This window comes from Pyrus communis, chromosome 15, assembly GCF_963583255.1.
Source record: "Pyrus communis chromosome 15, drPyrComm1.1, whole genome shotgun sequence".
Lineage (NCBI taxonomy): Eukaryota > Viridiplantae > Streptophyta > Magnoliopsida > Rosales > Rosaceae > Pyrus > Pyrus communis.
The window spans coordinates 6,282,203-6,305,865 of record NC_084817.1 but is presented as its reverse complement, the minus strand read 5'-3'; the positions used below and the strand labels follow the sequence as shown (position 1 = coordinate 6,305,865).

The 23,663-nt window shown below is 37.6% G+C and overlaps 4 protein-coding genes across 4 annotated transcripts; 1 reads left to right on the top strand and 3 right to left on the bottom strand.

Moving 5' to 3' along the window:
- Positions 1-913: 913 nt before the first annotated feature.
- Positions 914-2,154, bottom strand: LOC137718163 (ethylene-responsive transcription factor ERF011-like). The gene is made up of 2 exons (XM_068457664.1): positions 1,964-2,154; positions 914-1,841 (listed from the first exon to the last, which is right to left on the bottom strand). Exon 2 carries the CDS (start codon positions 1,736-1,738, stop codon positions 1,256-1,258), a length of 483 nt encoding a protein of 160 aa, XP_068313765.1. The 5' UTR covers positions 1,739-1,841; positions 1,964-2,154; the 3' UTR covers positions 914-1,255.
- A 6,487-nt stretch (positions 2,155-8,641) lies between these two features.
- LOC137718465 (uncharacterized) lies at positions 8,642-10,279 on the bottom strand. Its single transcript, XM_068458022.1, has one exon. It carries the CDS (start codon positions 10,164-10,166, stop codon positions 8,916-8,918), a length of 1,251 nt encoding a protein of 416 aa, XP_068314123.1. The 5' UTR covers positions 10,167-10,279; the 3' UTR covers positions 8,642-8,915.
- Positions 10,280-17,299: 7,020 nt separating this feature from the next.
- LOC137718838 (uncharacterized) lies at positions 17,300-20,364 on the top strand. The gene is made up of 2 exons (XM_068458371.1): positions 17,300-18,436; positions 19,578-20,364. Exons 1-2 carry the CDS (start codon positions 17,500-17,502, stop codon positions 20,063-20,065), a joined length of 1,425 nt encoding a protein of 474 aa, XP_068314472.1. The 5' UTR covers positions 17,300-17,499; the 3' UTR covers positions 20,066-20,364.
- A 1,184-nt stretch (positions 20,365-21,548) lies between these two features.
- Positions 21,549-23,440, bottom strand: LOC137718175 (SUMO-conjugating enzyme SCE1-like). The gene is made up of 5 exons (XM_068457676.1): positions 23,237-23,440; positions 23,038-23,121; positions 22,165-22,317; positions 21,968-22,081; positions 21,549-21,876 (listed from the first exon to the last, which is right to left on the bottom strand). Exons 1-5 carry the CDS (start codon positions 23,303-23,305, stop codon positions 21,814-21,816), a joined length of 483 nt encoding a protein of 160 aa, XP_068313777.1. The 5' UTR covers positions 23,306-23,440; the 3' UTR covers positions 21,549-21,813.
- Between the last annotated feature and the right edge of the window lie 223 nt (positions 23,441-23,663).

Below are 23,663 nucleotides of genomic sequence, written 5' to 3'. Positions count from 1 at the left end.
TCAGATTAGACTAAGCACAACTTAATCAATCGGCTAAAGACAATTTAAGCAGATTTGTAGTGGTGGTGCATTAACAATTAAGACGATGGATTATTGGCCCTGCAAGATCCATAAACACCGTAGATTAAATTTAATTCTAATAAGAAAATGAAAAACAATGAGAAAAGTCAAAATTTGATTACAAAAGACAGTTAGGAGCAGCCGCAGGGTTTGGCAAACAAATTAAGAAGAGAAAAGGAATCACCGTCCACCGTCCATCGTCCATCTTCCATCGTCCATCATAACATATCAACCACCATTAAACAAAACATGTCGTAAGCTTCCATTATAGTAAGGAGTATATTGAGTAGAATGACAGTGACAACCTCTCTGATTGAAGGACCAGCTTCGATTTCTCCTTCAATCATACTTCACACCACAAGCACGTCATCAGTTAGCCGTCCTTGGTGCCCCAACTCTTCCTTATCTCCTTATCTTCTTCTCTTTGTTTGGCAACTCCAAACTCCGAAAAAGTTATTGAGTGTGGTACGGTAGTACTGAAACGCGGTCGCATGAAATAAGTTGAAAACAAAACTTAACTAATTTTGTTAATTTAACATCTATTTCGTTACACTGCCATGCAGTACATAAAATTAATACATTGATTTTATGGGCATGATAGTTACGCTAAAAAACTTAAAGCCCTACTGCCCCAGCAAGCAACGTGCAAAGCGATGACCATTCTAGGCCTAACAACCATATGCATACCTAACAAAAATCTTTTAAGATTAGCAACCAAAGAATTAACGCATATATTAATCGATTCGATTCCACAATTAAATATTATTGCATAGAAGTGAAACAGTAATATCACGTAAGTAATACTGCAACACCGTTTTCCGTTGCAAGAACCATAAAAATCAAAGACTAGAACTTCAAGAAAGGAAACAATATTGATTGCCTTTCAGCTGGTTTGTTGTTGTTACAATTGAGAAACTATAACAAATTACCAATCAAACGGAATTCTTTTGATTCCATTTCCTGATCGGACCCAATAATACCTCCTCTGTATTTTCACTTTATTGCACACAGAGTCACCTAATTACCTATTCATATCAACTAAGATATATAAATATCAAAACCCAAACCCCATAAAAAAAAAATAAAAAAAAAAAAACATATAAAAAGAAGAAGACAAAAGAGCTAGAAATTAAGATAAATATTATGAACAATTGGTGATCGGTCGGCCTCATCTCTAAAGCTCTGTTCTTTTCTATTAACTTTCATCGGAGTTTTCTGGGTCTGGGTACTCATTTAAATCGGGCTTCTGAGAGCCACCCCGGCCCGACGCCGTTTTGGATGGAGACGTCGGCGATGAGTGGAGAGCGGTTTGGGCAGCGTCGACCTTAGCCCCGACCTCCGTCGCCTTCTTCCGTATCGAAGCCGCCGACATGTCGTGGAGCTGCTGGCCGTCGTCTTGGAAAACAAGTTCCGGGAAGTTGAGGCGGGCAGAAGGGCCTCGCAGATAGAAAACGGCCGTGTCGTAAGCTCGGGCGGCGGCAACGGGGGTCGTGTAGGAGCCGAGCCAAATTCGAGAGCGCTTGTTGGGTTCTCGAATCTCCGCCACCCACTTCCCCCACTTCCTCATCCTTATTCCTCTGTACTGCTTTTCTTGGTGGTGATCGGGATGCTTGCGCTTCTCCATGCTCATGGACGTTGAGGAAGAAGACGACGAAGAGCAGCAGTAATCTCCTTCCATGGCAAAGAATTTAACCTATCTAAAATATGAATAATATGGATCCAAAGATTCCAAACCCTTTGATTTTCTGATGTCGTTGTGGTTTTTTCAGAAGCTATATATCCTAAAAATACAAAACAAGAAAAGCCAAATGAAAACAAAAATCAGAAAAGAAGTTGAAATTCCAGGAGTTAAGATTGTATAATATTTCAGAGCGGAATTTATACAAAAGATAAGAAGGCATACAGAAAGAGGGCGTTAGTTTTCGCACTTGGCTGCTAGTCTGTCGTCAGGGCACGGCCGCCACGTTGATATGTATCTTGAAGATGAATCCAAAAATGGCCGACATATTCCATCAGCTCTCTCGCCCCCACACCCTTTCCCTCTTCTGCTTTCCCCTCTAAACACTGCGTTTTATACTCTCTATCTTCTTCCTTCTTCTTTCTTTTAGTGTGTCTGAAAAGGCATTTGGTAGTTTATTTATGCGAATGTGGGACCAACATAAGCGGTTTTGTGGGCATGTGAGAGTCGACGTGGACGGATGTTTACACCTCTTACACGCAATCCACTTTGTAGTACTAAAAAATCTATTAATGAAATTGTTTCTAGGTTTTGTTTGCCGAAGCGGAGAAATTATGAGTTGGACGATGACGTCGTTATTTAATGTTATTAATTCACGAGTAATAATATAATTAATGTTATTGATAGTATATTTTGAATTTGAGCTTTAGTGTAACCAATACTCAAAAGTACTCGTATTGAAGCAAATGGTTATGCTAAGTCATCGTTTAAGTTGTTTTGATGCATCTGAATTCGAGCTCATTCTTTGTGAGGTGAACGATGCTGCTTATTGCTTAATAAAATTTGCATTTTTGCTCAAATGTGAATTTAGAATGTTTTGAAATGTTATTTATGAACGTATAGAACGTCTTCTTCAATTTATTATATCATAATCGTTGGTGAGAAACAATTTCTTAATCTTACGCATCATGCTTACTATTTTAAATTAAATTAAATAAGTTAACAAGAGTTTGAACTTGTGACATAATGAGCGATGAAAACTAACTTATTCACCAAGGCTGTTTACTATTTACACTTAAAACTGTTAGTGAAAAATGATTTTTTACTTGTCAAAATCCATACATTTTATATTATTAGAACATAAATAGTCACAGTCGGTTATGTTTTTTGTTGGCACTCGCAGCATCGCGAAGTATATAAGAACTCAGGACCATCAAAATTATGAAAGAGGTCGGTGACGGATATGGACGGATGGTAACCTCAACTTGTTGAATTGTGGAAAATAGGGAAATATTAAAACGAAAACTACATAATCAAGTTTGGTTCAAGTTATTTCCAACGACTAGGTCACTTTTTTTTAAAATAAAATATATTGAAGCGAAAAAGACTACAAGCAAGCAGTAAAGAATTGGAGTCACCAAAAAGTGTGCTATTCAAACCGCTTACTTTTTACAATCCTTATTAATTATTATTTTTAATTCAACGACAGGCAAAAATTAAAAATTAAATAAAAAGTGAAAATACATTTGTAGAGATGTGCCTAAAAAATTAAAATATATTCGTGAATAGCACTGTCAAGAAAATTATCAAAAAACGTAGGCCAACACAACCGCAGCAAAGCAGCAACAAAAAAGGGAAAGAGCACGGACACTATTCCACGTGTCAAATGTAATATATTTTTTGTATGAGTAATGTTAAGAAGATTAAATTTTGAGATTAAATCTTGGAAACTAAAATATATGAACATTGATTATTGGTTTATTAATTAAGAGTTGATAGATGTACTCGTTTCTATTTGTGACACATCATTTAGTTTGTAATTTTAATCTTTTTAGTATTACTCTTTTTATATTATTGATAATTAATGTATTATTAAAAGTTAATTATTTTTTAACTTCCAAAACACTGCCTCCAAAAAATTGTTTTAAAATATTATCCTTCTTTTTTTTTTTGGTAAAATATTATCCTTCTTTTATATTAGGTTATTGGAGAGCTTTACTTTCCAGGGCGGCACCTAAAACAATGATTTTTCTGGCACGTGTAAGGTTTCCAGTGGTGTCGGATAAATTATTTGTGGGTGGATAAATTATTCGTGGGTCGTCAAATTGTGTTTTGACTTCAAATGCCAAGAAACTTGTGTGCAAAAACGCACCGGGCACCGCCTTAATTCAGAAACAATAGAATAAGAAAGCACTATTCACGAACTAATTTTTATCTCCCACGTAATCTTGTTAAAATAGTTAAATATTAATAAAGATGTGTGAGAAGTAAAAATAAATGTGTAACAACGGTATATTAGAATTAACCGCCACACCATTTATCAGAGAAGGGATGAATGCAGTTACCGTCCTGTCTGTCCACGATGACCTTCGCTGCCTTCTTCGTAGCATTCGGTGCCCGAGTGTAGGTACGGTAAGTTCCGGTGGCATTACCCTAAGGAGTTGCTTCGCAACCTTTTTGTGCTTTCTGTCACAATTATGTTGAAGACATGGACCATTTGTTCATCAAGTCCCCTCTTGCCTTAAAAACAAGTATGGAGATGTACCAAATAATATCTTATATATATTCAACGTATATTAATCCAATGTGAAATGACAGTGTGAAATTCAAAAAAAAATTAAGAAATTGTTATTGACACCCTAAGAATTTCATTTTGCATTTTGAACTTTCTATAATTAGAAATTAGAAAATAAATACACTTGTAATGAGTGTACAATGAGATTTGTAGAATGCTAATAATAGTTTTCATGTATTATTGTTTGTCTTTCTTAACTTTTTTACTCTATTAATATTTTAATTTACTTAATTTACAAATTATTATAGCTACATCACATATGTAGGGCCTCCTTTAAATTTCAGTGTGTGATTAGTAAGTTCTCGTTGCACATAATTAGAATAATTTATTTTTGAATTAAGTCGGACCAGCTAAGAACAAAGTTTGGTTTAATGTCGCCTGGGTATTCATTCACAGATTCCATGGGACATGTTTGTTTTGGTAAAAAATTCCATGGGACATGGAGGAAGATGTTTTATGTTTTTTTTTTTTCTTTTCTTTTGTAGATACAAGTAGAGGACGAGGTTACAAAATTCATATCTATTCGATTTCTTAATCTTCATTTGAAGGTTAGTCGTACAAAAAGCTATTTCAATCGGAGGTAATTTAGTCATTCAAATATGTAAAACAAATCGATGGTCTAGGTTATTTGATATGTTTAGATTATTAAATGATCTCTCATTCGAATGAGTTTTTGTAAGAGTGGTATTCAAATGAAGATCAATAAATTGAACAGTTCTGATCATTGATTTTAGTTAGTCATAATACATTATTAATAAATTTAAAAATAAAAAAATGTGCATCCACACATGATAGATACGCAAGTATTATTCATAAGAAATTTTCTTATTTCTGCGTGATCACTTTACAAAAATCTGTATCAGCAACTTTCAATTCTTGATACATTATGAAATTAAAAACCGCATTGGATATAGTCGCTCATTCGCACTGACGATTGTTCCTAACAAATTCATTGCATCCATCCTCCTTTTTTTGTTATTTTGGCAGTTGGAAAAAGCAAAGTATTGGAAAAAGCAAAGTAAGTGAAGAGAAAAGTGGGAAACTTAGTTCAAGTTTGACATAGATGAAATCAAGTGGGGTGAAATGCTAAGGATATTATTTCAAAAGTGGGTCTTCATAAATTTTCTCTGATCTCATATTTAAACAAAAATGAGGGTATAGTATTGGCACGAAAATTAACGTTAAATTGTGAAAGAGTTTTACTATGAAAGAGTATCCATGGCATTTCCCTATAAATAGTGCCCATTTTACGTGTTATAAGTTACAACTTCCTGTTGCAAGTAAGTGGGTAAATTCTTATACCATCTTTTTCTTTTTTAAACAAATGATATATTATCTACACTAAAAAAAGTAGGGGAGTGAGCTAAGTCTCACAATGGCTTAACAATAATGTTTTAAATTTGTCTTTGACCAGAATCGAATCTAAAACCTCTTAGATACATATAAAGAGAAAATACTATTAGACCGTAGTACTAAGTAACATCTTTTTTTTTTATTTAAGATACAGAGTCAACAAACTTTTTTTTGGCACTTACAAAATGAAATTTATCAGGCTGCGTGAATGAGTTTCTCTACTTCATTTTCTAATTTTTTATCATTATATATATTATTAATTGTATATTATATTTGAGAGATATATATTTATTTTTGAAATTTGAGAGAGATGCATATAAGTGGGATGTGGTGGCTGACCTAGGTGGCCAACTTGGTAGATTTCGAGTCGGCGGCAGAAAAACTAATGGAAAAAGTGGGAAACTGCCTACCGAAACCAATAAGAATCTGAAAAATTATTAATACACTAAAAAATAAATAAGTTAATTTGAGGTTGTCGCTGCCTGCATATCAGTTTGTGTCATGGAAAGGAATAATAATCATGTTTCTGATTATTTTAAGTATCAGATAATTACTCTATTATTCTTTAAATCACCAACTAATTAACAGTATAGAATTAAGCCAAAGAGAGAGTTGTCGACAATCATGAAAAGATTTACGTCTATAATTTCCCCACCTAGCCACTTATTACAAGAGCAGTTAGGGCAACTGAGCTGTTTCATTTCTTTATAGTACAAATATATTAGGTGTTCTTCGAGAATAAAACGATCAACAACTGATTCGACGTCGACCGAATCGAACCCCAGAAGCTTAATGCCGTAAACCTAGCTAGGCCGATTAAGGTTTCTATCTCCGGGCTCACAGTGGTCCCGGATTCATTCAGTGTAAGAAAAATCCCGGCGACTACAAGCCTGCAGTTGCCTTGAGACGTGAAAAAGAAGATAGATTGTTCCTTGTGAAGAAGCTGAGTGGAACCACATCCTCGTCTTCTCTTTCTAACAATTTTGTTATTTTGTCATTGTAGTTTAGTGAAACAATGAGTTTGTAGATGGGAGTTTTAAAATATACTTTAAATTATTTCTAAAGCAACCTAATCAGCTATTATTGGAGACCTCCTTTTTCCCTCCTATCAAACGATGCAAACCAAAATTTTTTGTATGTTCTTTCTATACATTTTTTTAATTTTTTTAGTGGTTACCCTGCTTTCCACCTCCCACAGAGTTGTACTGCACAAATTTTTAGTTCTCTTTATTAAATTTAATGAGAATATTACTTCAACTACTTATATTACGAGTTTAATTTTTTTTTTTTTAGACATATAAAAGGTCATCCCTCACATAAAATTATATCTCTCTCCAAGGCTACGTGACAGAATTCCATGATATTGTTTTGGCACACCACACAATTAACATTGGATGGATAGTATTTTTGTTTTTTTGCATTGTATGGATAGTTCAACATTAAACTTTAAACTAAAAACATTTCAAACATTACTTGGTTGCTTTAAAGTGGCTACTAGATTGGATAATTCGTAGATATGTTGAACAGAGCGGTGAATAAATTTTTTATTTTGATGAGATGATAAGGGATTAGACACGACTAGACATAAAGTAAACTTACGTGGAACTACTCATGCGGAACTCACGCGGGTGCGGTCAGAAACACAAACTATAAAAATATAAAATAGTTCTGTAATTAAAACAATTTCAGTAAAACCATTATCTCCTCCTCTTTTTTTTGTTGAAACAATAAAAAATTACCTCTTGAAAATTACAATATTCCCTTTTCTTTTTTTTTCAACAAACGTCATTTCCTACACTAAGGTGAAGATGATGAGCGTAGCCTCATAATGGGCTAGTAATAATGTGATCCAACTTTATCTTTGACGAGAATCGAAATTATGATCTCTCACTTACAAGTGAAGAGAAATACCACTAGACCGTAGTACTAAGTAGATACTATAATATTTGTTCGACACCCTTTCTCCAAGCATTGCTAACTAATTTGTCATCAAAATCTAGCATCAACAAAGTTTTTTTTTTTTTGAATTATAATTTTCTCCCATGAATGATATGAAGACTACATTTTTCTTTACCTATGAGTGGTATCATACGACAGGACATTGTATTTGATTGTCACAGTATTTCAAGACGGTTAGATCAATGTTTCTGTCTCCAAAAGCCCGAGTTCAAAGGAATTGTGCATTGTCACAGGAGTTGAAAGGTTGTCAAAAAGGAACAAGTGGAGACTGAGATAAATTTTGGTAAGAGCTTATAGTACAAATGGATTTCAATAGGGGCTCCAAGTTTTATAGTACAAATGGCAAAAGTCCTCAGTGGTGACTGATTTAGTTAAGAAATTCATGGGACAAACTTCATAGTTTTCGCAGACTGTTATGCTCGCTTATCGAACGAGCAATTTGATCTCAGAAATGATCATGATAGACAGAAATCACATGAGAAACCGAGGGAAACAGAGAATCAGAGAGGTTGCCGAGCCATAAGAGAAGAGCTGACGAGGGGTACACAACAAGGATCGGGAAAAAACAAGGATGATAAGTCAATTGGCGCGGATAACACAAAAGAACTGGCAAACAGAGCAATAAAAACTAGGTTGCAAACAGGATTATTGTGTGCAAATGTCAACAAGTAGTCTATCTTCGAACAGCTGATAGGATGCCCGAAGTTACAGCAGCCAAAGTTTCACTGAGCTCTTACCAAAGCAGCAGGGACGAAGCTTGGATCTAATTGGCAAGCCGGAGTTTAAACTGATGATTGCTGGTACGGTTTTTTACTAGGAGATGGGGCAGCTCTAAACAGGCTCATCTAATCGGAAGTACGATGTTGTGATCAACTGAGCAACAGGCATTCATTGGTCAAATTGTGAGCCTAACTCGTATGCAAAAGGGAAGGTTACAGACATAATTGCATCATCTCCGATTACTCACAAAATGGCCTTTTAAAGTATAAGCAGGATGCAAAAGCTTAAATAACAAATGAAATGCAATGTTATACTGAGCATTGATATACTCAGTTGCTAGATTACTAAATACACTTAGATCAAACAATCGTATTGAATTCATACTAAACTAAATGTGACATGAAAGAAAGTTGGAACCTTTGAATTGTGTACGAGGAAGAACGAAAACCTGGTCATACACTTTCGATTGTGTAAACCACCAGTTGCATTGCATCCTTCCTCTCCCCATGTATTCCTATACACCCCAATGCTTAGTTGTTCAATTTCACCTAGTTGTATCAAATTTCCATATCAAAAAGACCCATCTTCCTCATCTGAATCCTCATTCTCACTATCAAGCAGATACTCCTCACTATCCGAATCGTCTTCCACCCAGTCTCCTCCTTCCAGTTCCCCTTCCGAAAAGGCGGAAATCCTCAGTCCACCAGACTGAGAACTTCTCACTAGTTCATCAACCGCATTGTCTAATCCACTCCCACCATCAAAACCGAAATCCGAAAACAGCCCATCACCATTTTCCTCCTCATCCCCATCAAAGAACTCACTTATCCTCCTTCTGGGTACCAAATCTTTCTCCGAAACCTCCCCATTTTCGACACCAACCCACGGCACCCAAACATCAGCATGCCTTCCCAAAGCTCTATCCATGTCCCCAACCACCACAGTCCCCAACTTGGCCTCCCTAGCCTTCCTCAACATATCCGAAAAGTCCGAATCGTCCGAAACCAAGAACAACCAATCAATCCCTCGGCTCATAGAATGCTGCATTTGCCTCTTCAACGCCCAATCCGCCGCCTGCGGCTTATCCTCCACCGTCTTCACAAAAACCCCCGCCCTCCTCAACTCCGACGCCAATCCGTACCCAACCTTCGGCTTGATCAAAGACCTCGCCGCCTCATTGTACTTGTGATTCCCAGAAACAAACCTCTCCTTAAAACGCTGGCGTTTCTTCCCTTTCAAAGACCCCATCCGATTCAGCTTCTTCTGCCTCTCCCTCTCGTGCAGCTGCTTGAAATGCTTCTTTAAATCCAAATTCGTCTTGCACTTCCGCCCGCAGACGCCGCAGACGTACGGATCCGGCGGCGAAACCACACCCTTGCGCTCCAAAATGTCCAGTTGCTTCCGGTCGCGGCGCTCCTCGATGACCCACTGCGGCAAATGAACAAACGCGTGGCGGTTGGCGTATGCCGACGCGTCGACCACCTCGCCGAAGCGCTGGGCGAGCTGTTTCAGCGCCATGGCAGCCTGGTACGGCGGCCCGCGAGGGGGTTTGTTGTCCAGGTCCCACAAGATCACAACTTTCTTCTGCTTCGGCGTGTATATTCCCTGCTTGTTTTGCACCATGTCAATTTCGGAGCTTGCGGATGACTTGATGACAACGCGGCGGCAATTCCTGGTGGTTGAGGCTGCGGCGGTGGTGATGATGGGTTGGGGTAGAAGCGCGCGTTTTGAATGAAAGAAAGGGGAGCGGGAGGAGTGGAGAGAAATTGGAAGGAAGGGTTTATAGGGGAAGGTGTGGATTGGGTTGCAGAGGAGCTTCATGGTTCATTTATGGCGGCAACTCTGTCACTGTGTGAGTGAGTGAGTGCGCCTTCTTCTTCGTTGCTAGGATTGTCTGAATGCTTTCTGTGAATTTGTCGTGGATAGAATGCTTCAGAAAGCTCAGATGATCCGTTTGGGATTTATGGGTATATCCGAATTTGATCCAATGAGATTCCAACTTAGCATGAAAAATGAAGCCCACATAGATAACAATGGGCTTTCCTTCAGTTTGCTGGGCCATTATTATGGCTTTTAAAAATTAAAAAATTAAAAAAAAAAAAACTCTCTTTAAACCACAAACGCAATATTACTTCTCAAAGCGACAACAGAAGACACGAAAGATTTGACCCGAGACATAGTGCCTTGTAGTCTTCACCAGGATAATCAACCACTTTCAAGGGCATTTTTTTTATTTATATAAGCGATAACGAGAGAGTGAGCCGTCAAAGAAATTACTTGCATCTTGCACTACAAGACTTGTAGGGAAAGAAGTTGCGGTATTCCATGGTTTCTACACATTGCCTTGGTTTCACTTTTCACGTAATGAGTAGAATGTATCATTGCCACTCTTCAGTAGAACCAAATTGCCTCTTTCTTATTTTCTTATATTTACACATGTCATATTTTATTGGGTAAATTACATTTTACCCTCTCAGGTTTGTAGTCGATTTCAACTGCTTACAACATCTTTAAAACATTTCAATTTCACACATTTACTTATCATTTTATTTCAATTTTATACATCCGTTAGAAAATCCGTTAAGTGATGACGTGGCAAATATGTGATCCATATTTATGCTGATGTGACTGCTAAATTTGTACCACGTGACAAAAAAAAAAAAAATTCTATGCATTTAAAAAATAATAATTTAATCAAAAGTAAAAACAAACAAAAAAAATTCTTCATCTTTCCCACCCCTTCTCTGTCGACAGAACCCCAAACCCCAATAAATCCAATCCAGGCTTGTCCTCTCCTCCGGCTGCAACATCTCATTCTCTCCTCCCGTCTGCAACACCTCCTCTCCTCGCAGCATGTCGTCGAAGAAGCCCCAAGACGCCGACTCCTTCGCTGCTCTCTCAAAGACGTCTCCCACCTCTGTCGTGTCTCATCCTCCTCTTCTGGTTCCCTCGAGACCCGCGGCCTCGTCGCATTGTAGGGAGGTGTCGACGGAGCCTCCGCGTAAAACTCATTGTACCCTCTCTGCGCATTCCGGTACACTCTAGAAAGCGGTCCTCCTCCACCTCCACCATAGAAACCATAGTCCTGCTTTCAATTCAACCACAAAAGCCAAACAATCAAACAGCTTAGATACAAAAGTATACCATCAGATGTACAAAGATCAAGTCTTCAACATTTTAATCAAAATCCCATCTGGGTCTGATCAGAATGTACCCAAAAAAGTTCAAAAAAATAAAAAATTCAAGGGAAAAAACAATAAATGCTGATTACAATGTATCCAAATTTCAGATTTGGTACAACGTTTTGATTAAATTCGGATAGGTTTGATTGGGAAAGCAAAAAAATACCTGAGGAGGAGGACCAGATGAGTTGGAAGACTGAAGGTGTTGAAGACCAGCTGACTGAAGCTACCTCCCGTTGGACGAAGTCTCCAAGAAGTTATCAGAGTATTGCCGCTGGCGGTGCACCCCCGCCGCACCAGATCTTTGCCCTTGCCTCCCAACTCCGTTCATCTCTCTCTCACTTCGACCTGATCCAAATCTCAATCGGACCATCCAATCAAAAACCCAGATCGAAACCTCAACCCCTCTCTCTCTCTCTCTATCTTCAAGCACACAAAAAAATCTCGATCATTTATTACTGCAAGGGAGTCGCCATGTTCGACAACAAGTTCCTCGACGAATTCGCCGCCACTTATCCGACCCCCTCCGAGAAGGGAAACAGGGGGTGGGGGTGATGAGGTAGGAGACGGGTGGGTTTTGGGTGGGGTGGGGTGGTGGGTTGCGGGGGTGGGGGGTTGCGGGGGAGGTGGCGGTGGGGTGGGATGGGGTGTTTGGGTTGCAGGGAAGGGGAAGAGCTCGGGGAAGAAGATGGGTAGTTGGCTTTTTTTTTTCTTTTTGTTTTTTTTTTATTAAGAGGGTAAATTATTATTAGGGGTAATATTTTAAATGTATAAAAAATTATTTGTTTTGCCACGTGGTACAAATTTGGCAGTCACGTTAGCATAAATGTGGATCCCATATTTGCAATGTTTTAAAGATGTAAGGAATTGAAATTGACCTCAAACCTGATGGGAATAAAATGCAATTTACCCTATTTTATTTGTATTTCTTGGCATATTTAAAGGTCGTAACAACTGAGTTTTCATGGTCTTGAACCTTATATGTATCTATATGAAATATTGGGTTGTAACTATTAACTGCTAGAATTGGACTAACTAGAGAAAATGAAAACAAAAATGGCAGCGTAGACTCAAACCAGCCAAAGCAAATCAAACCAAACGGCCTCACAATGGTTTGATTTGATTTGATTTCACGAATAGTTTACTTATAGCAGACTAAATCAATATGTTATATAGTAATTGATTTAGCTGTAATTTAAATGTGAAATTGATCCAAGCCAAACTGTGCTTATGCGTACTGATTACATAGTGATGCAGTTTTGACGTTTAGGATTCGAAGTAGGATTCTTTCCTTTTCTTTCTTCTTCTTCTTCTTCTTTTTCTTTCTTTTTCTTTTTTTTTTCTTTTTTTTTTTTTTTTTTTTTTTTTTTTGAACAATCACGGTTAAACCGCATCAACATTTTATGATTTCTTGTTTTCCCAAGTTCTAGATTTATCCTCCCAAGAAACCCCAGCCAATCCTAGCTTGTGGCAACTTTGTCTACGAGAAGAGAGACAAATGAAATGGATGAGCTCTTACTTACATGGTTTTGCCTGCGAACGTCGTGCCATAAAAAAGCCTTTACTATTTGCAGGTCATTATCCTTAATGGTGGCTTTCCTTCTTCTCTTTTGCTCTTTTATCATAATGCACTTTCTCTTTTCCTTTTTCAAAACTTCTTTTGCCATTTTCAAGTCCATAAAACAATCTTTTCATTACCCATTCCATTAATTATTTCGTTAGCGAAGTAACATTGATTAGAACATATGTGCTCCATACCTTTGAATTAGAATTTCACATCCTCACTTTAGAGCACTTCCAGCGTGGTGGAGGCCTCCTAGGGCTATCCACTATGTTATCCACCCAATGAACAGTAATTGCCCTTGATGAATAGTTACCGCCTTTTGCATCTCCACCTCTACATTGAATAACTCTGGCAATTGATAATAAAATATTTTTATTTTAATATGAAAAGCCCCAAAATATTGCAATCTAGAACAAATCCTGCAAATTTCAACAACAACTAGTAGGTTTAAATTAAAAAAACTAAAAAAATCAACCCAAAATCGAAAAACCCACAAAGGGTTAACAAAGATTTAGAGAAAATAACCAAAAACCCACATACCTTTTTGGTCTCAAATTCATCAAAACAGGTCGAATCACAGGGTTGAATCTCTGCTGGAAAAACAGAGAAGCATAAAGCAAACGGCAGAGCAAGCAACAGTTAAAATCCAGAGCTTCGACGGAGCCCCAAACACCACCAAATCAAGGCTAGCCGACATAAAATCTCTCCACGCAGCCTCTTCTTTCACTCTCCTCCATTCCTCAGAGAAAACCCAAATCCAAAACCTTCTGTAAAACTCTGTGAGAAAAGATAGAGAGAGAGAGAGAGCCAAAGCGAAAGAATGACGGCATCCTGACGCCAGGTCAGCCCACGTCAGACTACCTTCGAGCGCTCGGGCCTGCTTGGGCTCGCTCGCCAACACACGCTGGGCTTCATCACTCGAGCATTCAAGCCTTATTCCTCAGCCTGTCCCTCGGGCTGGAGCTCCTGCTGGAGCTACTTTTAAGTACAAGAGAAATGCCAAGGAAACTTTCTCAAAAGTAGAACTTTTGTCACCTCATGTTTTTTGCACAATATTTTATAATATTAGTACAGAAATTGATGCTAAACTGTGACTATGAGTCTCACTTTAAGAGAGTCTTCTTACCATTTATCTCAGTACAATATCGCTTATATAAAACATTTCAAATTTTTAAAGACTTTTTAGCTAAAATATTCCCTGAGATTAGCATAACTTTTCACATTGGTCCCTTAGATTTGAAATCGATAGAAGTCGTTCCTGAATTTGTCCACCATCAATCATTTTGGTTATTTCGTAAAAAATCTCCATTAAATAAGGATAAAATGACAAAAATACCCTCAAATTTTTGTCAAATCATTTTGGCCCATTGTTTATTAAATTGAGGGTATTTATGTCATTTTAGTCCTTATTTAACATAATTTTTCACGGAAAATACCAAAATAATTGATGGTCGATAAACTCAATGACCATTTCCATAAATTTCAAATCTCAGAGACCAAAGTGAGAAGTTATGCAAATTTTAGAAACCACTTTGACTAAAAAGCCTTTTTTATATTTATTTTAGGCATGAGAGTTGCCTAACACCAATTCAATATGCATTGGTTAAGTCCTAGTGGACTGTGGATTAATTAGTACTATCCACGCAGTGTGCTTAGCATAAACAAAAGCCAATCATCCTATTAAGGATCCATCAACGGTCAATTTAATCTTTGATTATGTCCTCCTTGATTCATGGCAGTTTCGTCAGAAAGTAAGTTAAATAAATAACATAATTGAGATGATTAGTCACAAGATAATAACTAATAGTTTATGTCACTAATTTAAAGTATTCTGATGAATGATAAGGAATTAAGTGAACAGCTTTGGTGGGTGTTCTGTAGTTGAGTAGCTACCAATCCGGTTTGCAAAAACATGCCTGAAATAATGAATAATAAGGCCCCATTAGGGTGCAGACCATTTGTTTTTTATTTTTGGTTAGTAAAGATAAAGTTCTTTTAGTCTTTACGCAAATAAAAAACTGATTCTTGAACCCCTTTCACACTCATGTCATGCCAAGGTACTGCAGAAGAAAAAAATTGTAAAATTTGATCTAATTTATCGTAATTAGTTAACATATTGGTTAACCGTATTCTGAAACGCTGAAAAAAATCATTGACTTATCAGGTTATCTATCAGGTTTTTTGAAGTTTTAAGATTTTGCATGTTCTTAACTTTTTACTTTTACACAATTTGATTAGCTTTCTATGCAAATGTGTAACGTTACATATACATCAACAGATGACAATAACTCATCGTTCATGGTTTTTCACTTTTGTTGCACCAATTTGATTAGTTGCCTATGCAATTTGTAATTTTACATATATATCAACGACTGACAATCACTCACACGCACGTGAACACTTCTCACATAATGACAAGAATAAGGACATCGATTTCAATTTTCAAGTACCCTTTTTGACACGATTATATATAGAATGAGGTAGTCATTAGTGGGCAGCTGGATGTACCATGGATATCGAATCCATTCAATGACATTTCCGCTTAGAAGATTTAGTTGTGTTTTGAATTAGCTAGGGTTATCACCGTGAATATATGGTTGACCACTACTTAAAGAAAGAAAAAAAAAAAGAAAAAAAAAAGGAGGAGGTCAATATGTATTAAGTACAATTACAACTAATTTAGAAGTACTTTTAAAATGATTGAAAATAAAAATACAAGTGAATTTTAAAAAACAGTTTAAGTGCTTTTGAAATAAAAAAAACAATTTTACCAAAAGCGTTATCAATTATTTTAAAAGTACTTTCAAACGAGACTTTATACAAATAAGTGCAATGTAGAAAGAAAGAAAAAGAGGAGGTCGATATATATTAAATGCAATTATACAAATTAGTGCAATGCATGTTGAATATTGAATCCACTAACCCATTATGCATGCTGGATCAAAAGACAAGATAGTTGCTAGTAGGAGGTGTCCCCTCATTCTAATTGAGGTTGTGGAGTCTTGCCAACCTTTTTCAAAAGCCAAAAATAACCACAAAATGAGACAAATAAGTTATTTTATGTGGACTTTTCTTTCTAATTTTAATTCCACTACAAATAAAGTACTTCATTTGTGAGAGATTTTTTAGTGTGTTTGGAACATAGTTCGGTACACCCAGTATTATATTACAAATTGATAGAAACTTATAAAAAAATTTCCTCCCCACATATATTATGACACTTGGTGTTCCAGATCATATTTCCGATACACTAGAAAAGCTCTCCTCCTTTGTAATCTTTGATTACCTTTTACCTTCTGGTTTAAACCTTTTAAACGTGGCTTAACTTTTGAGTATGGAGATAAGCATATATTGTAGCTATGCTAAGCATAAAGTTAGTAAAATCAAATTAACTACCAACTGCTACAAATTTCTACAGTTGAACTCTTTTCCAACTTCATTTTAACAGCCTCAGCCCTTCAGGTACCCAACGCCTCAATGTCCCCTCTCCTCCAAATATACCAGCCAAGAAAATAATAACAAAAATACCACTAGAATATTAAACCTCCCTCAGCAAACAGTTTGGACCTTTTCGCTTTCTAGAAGAGCATGCTAAATGAACACACGCACATATGATACGACCCTAAGCATCTTTCTATGTCGACAAATTAAATTTATCGTCTTGCCGGTTATACACAAATACCAACATATTTCAAAAACAGAAACGATAAAGTCATGATTTGAATAATGTCTGACTATTCACGTATGGGATACACATATATAATTGGTGGAGAGATCTTTCAGCGTATCGAGAACACGGTTTGTTTGTGATAACATAATCGGTTGGAAATTTGAAAAGAAAAAAAAAATTCTAACCAATTGCATTATTGATACTTGGTGTAATAGTCCTTGTTTCCGGCACACTTCATACTTGGCAATCTAATAAGTCTAAGATCCTAAGCATTGGTAGATTTGAGAAAACCTATCATATAACTAGTTGTACACAATTATGAGCATATTTTGAAATTGATAAGTCATAATCTGAACGATACATAGTTGTTCAAGTATAACTGTTTATCCTCTTATACCATTTTTAATGTGATAATTTGAACGATAAATAGTTGTTCAAGTATAAGATAACATGTTTCTAAATTAATAAATAAAGAAATAAAAGTCTCTGCCTTTGAAAAAACGTTTTGCCCGTCTCTTAGGACTCGTACGACAGATGCCATGCCCACATTTTGACCCCATTAATTTTCTTTTCTTTCTTCTCCTCCTTCTCCCTGCCTTTCTTGAACCAGTCAGTCCACGCCCTCTCCCTTCCGGCTCGTCCGCTTCTTCTTAAAATCTCTCCGCCCTAAACAAAAGAAAATATTTTGCCGAAAACACAAAAATTCTCGTTAGCCCATTTGAGAGAAGATCGAAACACATGTTCGGATTGAAGCATGCCGCGGTGGTTGCAGTCAGCGCAGGAGTTGTTGCGGTGGTTGTTTTGATCGTATTATGGCGATGGAATTGTTACAAGAAACGTAAACAAAATGCTGGCAGCGGCGGCATGACAACGGCGGCCGCAGCGACGACGGTTGTTAGAGCACAGAGCCTGCAGGATGGAATTGCAAGGCTTCATCACCACCAACCAAGCAAGAGCATGTCGACCAGGAACAACTATTACCGCCGGGGGGTTTCTGGAAAGCCGCTGTTCAGCTGGGGTAATCATCCGACGTCCGTCACGGACGCCGTGGAAAACGGGTGGTCACGATTCGGCTTCACAAATTATCAATCTTCCGGTTCGACAAGGTCGAGACTTTTGGGGATGTGCGTGGCCGGCGATCAAGTTAGGGAAGCAGAGCCGGAGATAAGCTGGGAAGTTTGTCAAGGATCAGCCGATTTCATGCAGAAAATTCGACTCAATCCTGGGTTGAAAAAAGTGCTCAATTTAAGCGCTTCTAGTTCTGCTTCTGCTGCCGCCTCTGTGATGAAAACTGCTCTTCCTCTGCCCGGCCCTCCTCTTGGAAACAATTCCTTCCCGCAAGAAGCTTATTTCGAGATCACAATTTTGAGTTCGCACGACGGCGATGAAACAAGTCAGTCGATTGTTAAGGAAGGAGAGAAGATTAAACTGATTCAGGAGAGATACGATGAGAATTCGAGTTCGGATTCTTTGGTTCATGTGAGGAGTAGTAGTGAGAGCATTAGCAGAATTGAGGAGTTGAAGATTAGAGTAAAGGATGATATTCATCATGGTAAAAATGAAGCTGTGTTGCTGTCGATTGGACTCTCCGTCGGCGGCGCTCTTCCTCTCAAACTTCCGGGAAGTTATCGGGGAAGCATTGGATTCGGCTCCAATGGCTCTGTCCATCTTGATGGTAATTCATGAATTTCCCTCGTCTTTTTCATTGATGTCACTGTGCACTTGCATTGTGAATTGTCCTAGGTTAAAATACATGAGTGCGCAAATTATCAAGGGTAGCGATTTTCACATTCTTGCTTTATTCGTTGCATTCTGAACTGAATATTTTACTAATAATTGTACAGTAAGGCATGATAACTTTATATTTTACCTAGAAAGACTGATGAACTAATCTAACCATACAAGAACAAAATAACTTAATATCCTTGACCCAACATATTACCTCTTCACGCGCAGCAGGATGTCATGAAATTTGGAAATTAATGTCAGTATGGACCCCATTACATGCTGCCATATACTTGGTTTCATCTGAGTAGGTTTTTAGTTGTTGCTAAAACTTAAACATACAAAAAAACTTATTTTCTTACATATCAGTCATTCTTCATCGTAGAGAAATTAGAATTTCGATTCGTACATATGCCATTTCTTTTAATAAATATCTTTATGTATGTGTCGGACTGGCAGTAAGAAATGACTTCTTTACCGTAAGGAGCGAAACAATTATGAAACCAAGGAATAGATTATAGAGCATTAGGTGTTTGTTGCAACACTATTCCTTACTTTACCCACAATTTTGAATAATATTTGGCTACTCGAAAGATAAGTAGGAGTTATTACTCAAAATTGTTCATTTCCGATTTATAGAAATTCGTGTTTATTATCAGAACAATCTATATTGTAAATCACTCCATAAAAATCTCGTCTGCAAAAAATGAATTAAAACTAAGGTCTTTTGTCATCAAACTATATAAAAATAGATAAACATAATCGGTAAAAGCATTACGAACAATCTATGTATTTGTCACAATAGATTGATTAAAGAACCTTAGTTTTAATTCTTCTTCTTTTTTTCTTTTTTTCAGATATAATCTTTATAAAGTGATTCATATTATGAACGATTATAATCATAAGTACAAAACTCTGTGATTCGAACATGAGCGATTTTGAGTAGGAATTCATACTCATCATTAAATAACCAAGTATTTTTCCAAATTTTTACAGTTTACTTCAAAATTTTAAAATATTTCGAGAACATTGCATTCCCTTGTTGCTTGTGTGATTATTTTTAGTAACTTGGGTTTTTTTTTTTTTTTCAGGGATTAAACTTGTGTTTGAATCAGAAAAAGCAACATGGGGACAAAGAGACAGAGTGATTGGATGTGGGTTTGATCCCAGACAAAAGAAGGTATACTTCACTGCGGAATCAGAGCTAGTGCATATGGTCCACTGCAAGTCAGAGGAATTCGGCACTCCTCTCTATCCAACCCTAGCAGCAAACACTGACATTACTGTCCTGGTCAACCTTGGTCAAAGTGCCTTCAAGTTTGCCCCGGCCAATGCCCAGAGGACAGCTAACCCTTGCTTTGTGGGCCCTCTTGTGAGATCCTCTGCTGCTGCATTCTATGAAGATAGCATGGAGCTTTTCTCCATGGACAGATCAATTGACTCCCAGTGGCTCAACAGGTGCACAACCAAGGGCAGCCGAAACCGTAGTCACGAACTGGAGTTTGATGATGAATCTGAAGCTGATTTGTTTGAGATTGTCTTGGAGAGTAGTGGAAGATCCCCACACACGATATCGTAGGAGCTTATTGACAACATATTAGTAATATATCGACACCAATATTTACACAGTATCAACAATGATACGATGTTGATATTATGATCGATATATAAGGTCACTAACCAGTGCCGTAAATATCAACAAAGATAGATTTTAGAAACAGGGCTGATATCCTTCTAAAGATTTATTCATTTGTTTACTTTTTGCAGGAGACCATTTGTTCCCCTTTGTGTGTATATATTTCGAACCTTCTTATGTTCAAGTTGTATCTGAGATTTGATATGCCTTGTTTTGATGAAATTGAAGGTCCTTCTATAACAAAAGCCCACGTTAATTCATTGCTTTTCACTCGCAAATTATTATTAGAATTCAGCATCTCCAAACGAGTTAGCAAAATTTCTCTTAAAAGTGTCATTTGCTAATCCATTTGGCACTTTTATGGCACTTTACAATCTCTTTACTAAACAATATTTTTGAAGAAAGTATATTGCGGGACCCAATTTGCTAACTTGAAGAAGTATCAACTGACTTCGTAAATTCTTCAGTTTGATAATTGAGAGTTACTACAACGTCTAGAAATGCATTTTTCCTGCATGGCATGACAAATTTAACTTTGCTACCCAATTCTATTTCCATTGGACATGCTCTTAGGATTATTGTCGGGTACACCAAAAACTACTCCCCGTCACCAGATACTTCTCTTTATATGCATCATCACAAGTGACATGTAAGTGTTAAAAAGAGAGGATAATCTCTGTAGTAGGAGCAAGACTAGGGTTAGATTGCTTGGCCATCTCGTTATTTATGTAGCCATTAAGGTTATGTCACATCATAAGTTACTTGCGATGTATGATTTTCTTGACAACACGCTGACAATTTACGTGATCAAAGTATTAATAACTTCAATCATGTGAACGACAAGACAATAGTCAATAACATGTTCGTATGCATCGATGCATGTCGATGTTAAATAGTCGGACCAACTAACTAGAAAGCAACCGGATCAATATTTTTCCTCCCTTGATAGGGAAGTGTACTTCTCGTAGTGGCAGATTACGTGCAGCTGCTGATAGCGTGAGGAAGCGAAGAAGGATGCTGATTCTCATCAGTCACTAGAAGGATGCTAACGAGGAAAAGGACTTTGAATGGCCAGTTGGACCTTGGAGTACGTTACAGACATGCAGTAGTGAACGAGAACAACCGAAGTGGGGAAAGAAACAAAACACACGAATTCTATGAAACAAAAATCTAACCCCTAACCTCCCAATTCTAAATATGGGCCCCATTAAATTATCTAGAAGGGAGTAGAAATGAAGAAGTCCAAATTCCGTCACCTTCTCCGATTGTGACACGGGTAGTGATTTTCACACTCACTCCTCATCTTGTTCTTATCTCTTAATTGTCGTTTCGTTTGTTTATTCCGTAACTGTTACAAACTATAACACATGCCATGGCTACATCCGGAACACTAGTCAATATCATGGCTACATCCGAGAGAGATGAAAAAAAAGTGAGTTTTGAAGTATTAATTTGAATTTTGAAGTGCGTCAGAGCTTCCAATAATACAAAGAGAATAGCCGCAAACATAACAGCATGTCCACTGCCAGAACTGCAATGACTATAAAACATTAAAAACAACACCGTATCATATTTGCAATTCAAATGAGAACTAACTTATAAGGTTGATCACGTCTAGCAGAGAGATTTAAGCATGACCTTCTTGACCAAATCAGTGAGTTTATAATCATATCTAGTAAAAGCACAATACATCATAGAACAGGTGGATATTGCTTTGCCTGCTGTTGCACTCTTCGCTTGTACTCAGCTGGTTCCTGCACGTCAGGATAGAAATCGTCAAACACAGTTCATACTTCATGAACAGTCACAGGAGTGAATGAGAGATGGCTAAAGATCAAGACAAACCTGGATAAAGAGTTGATAACCTTCAGCTTGTGCCGGATCAGCAGGATTAGGCTGGCCTAGCAAATCCTGAATGCCTATGAGGATTTGCTTCACTGTGATGGCCGGTCTCCAACCCTAAAAAAAGAAAGTCATGTTAGGACGACTTCATCAATGAACACAATCTCCATATACATGCTATAGCAGGAGATATTGCTTACTTTGTCCTCGTTGAGAATTGAAAGACAAACAGTTCCAGAAGGATACACATTAGGGTGGAAAAAGCCATGTGGGAACTTGCATTTCGGGGGCTTGCTGGGGTAATCCTCGGTGAAGTTAAGTGTAAGTGGAAAGTAGCCACCTTCCCAATCAGTCTGCAATACCAGCAAGATCAATACCGAAAACAATATATTGCAAAAATTCCTTGCAAGGATGTTACGCCAGCAATCAAGCAACCACTATCAGTCTATCATAAAAATAAGCATTCCCGTCAGCATTATGAAGCTCTTGAACATTGTTCTAAGAATCCCGCCTAGGCGCAAAGCTAAGCGGTTGGCCACCTCCACAATTATTCCCTAGGCGTTAAAGAAATAAGAAAGGGCACTAGACCTGCCTAGAGGCCCCCTAGCATGCCTAGACCTGCCCAGTTTCAATACGTTCCTCCCTCCAGTATTCATTGATAGACCCTCTAATTGATTTCAGATATTAACACTGACTAAAATATAAGTGCCGAAAGCTAAATCCTACATATATACACTATCCGAATTGCGCATTGTATCCAAGTGCCGATTTTACCAGAATTGCAAGCCAACAGGCAAAACTAAAAAGTAGTACGAAAAAGCAGTACACCAAACAACTTCTGGAAAAGAAAAAAAACCCACATGCAATTCTCTATAGAAATTTATGCAGTCAAACATAATTAAAACAAAAAAGAAAAAAATTAGAAAAACCCCATAAAATCTAAAACCCTAATGCCCCGATTGAGGGGGGAACTGATCAAGCGAGTCAAATTCCGAATTAAAATCCCGAAATCCCCAATCTTTCAATTGTCCTACAAAAATCTCACCAGGAGAAAGAAATAGAAGAAGACTCACAGATGGTTTGCCGGGGATGATGCACTGCCACACCATCAAATTGACGGAGCCATCCGAAGCAGTCTCCGGCTTCGCCACAAAACCCTAATTTAATTAATAACCACGAAAACGACGACGTCAGGCGATGCAATTAACGGCGAATGAAAATTAAATCGAAAATAACATTGGAGAGAAGCAAAGGACGATGGTCGGTACGGACATGTGGGTGGTTCTTGCGCCACGCTTTTCGCTCCTCGGCGAGACGACCGCGCGCGATTCCTCCAGACATTCTCTTTCTGTAGGTTTCTGATACTTCTAACGTATGGCAATCAATCAGATCAGATGGACTCAGTCTTTCGATTGTCGACGGAGTCTATGTTGTATGTCGGTCAATGATGTCAGAAATCCCGAAATTATAGATTTGAGTAAATTCTCTAGAAACTTCCAGGCTGCGCTCAAAGCATTTGGTCCGTACTCTACAAGATTCCTTACGCGGCTTCTAAAGGCGAGCGCGTTTTCCTGTTCTTTTTTTCGCCTTCGACCCCAAAAGTAAGTTTATTTAAAATCTAGCCCCCCCATTACTTTTAAAAGCAGTTGTCCGCATGCATGCCAAAGCGAGAGAATTCTGGTGTCCGTCAGTCAGTCAT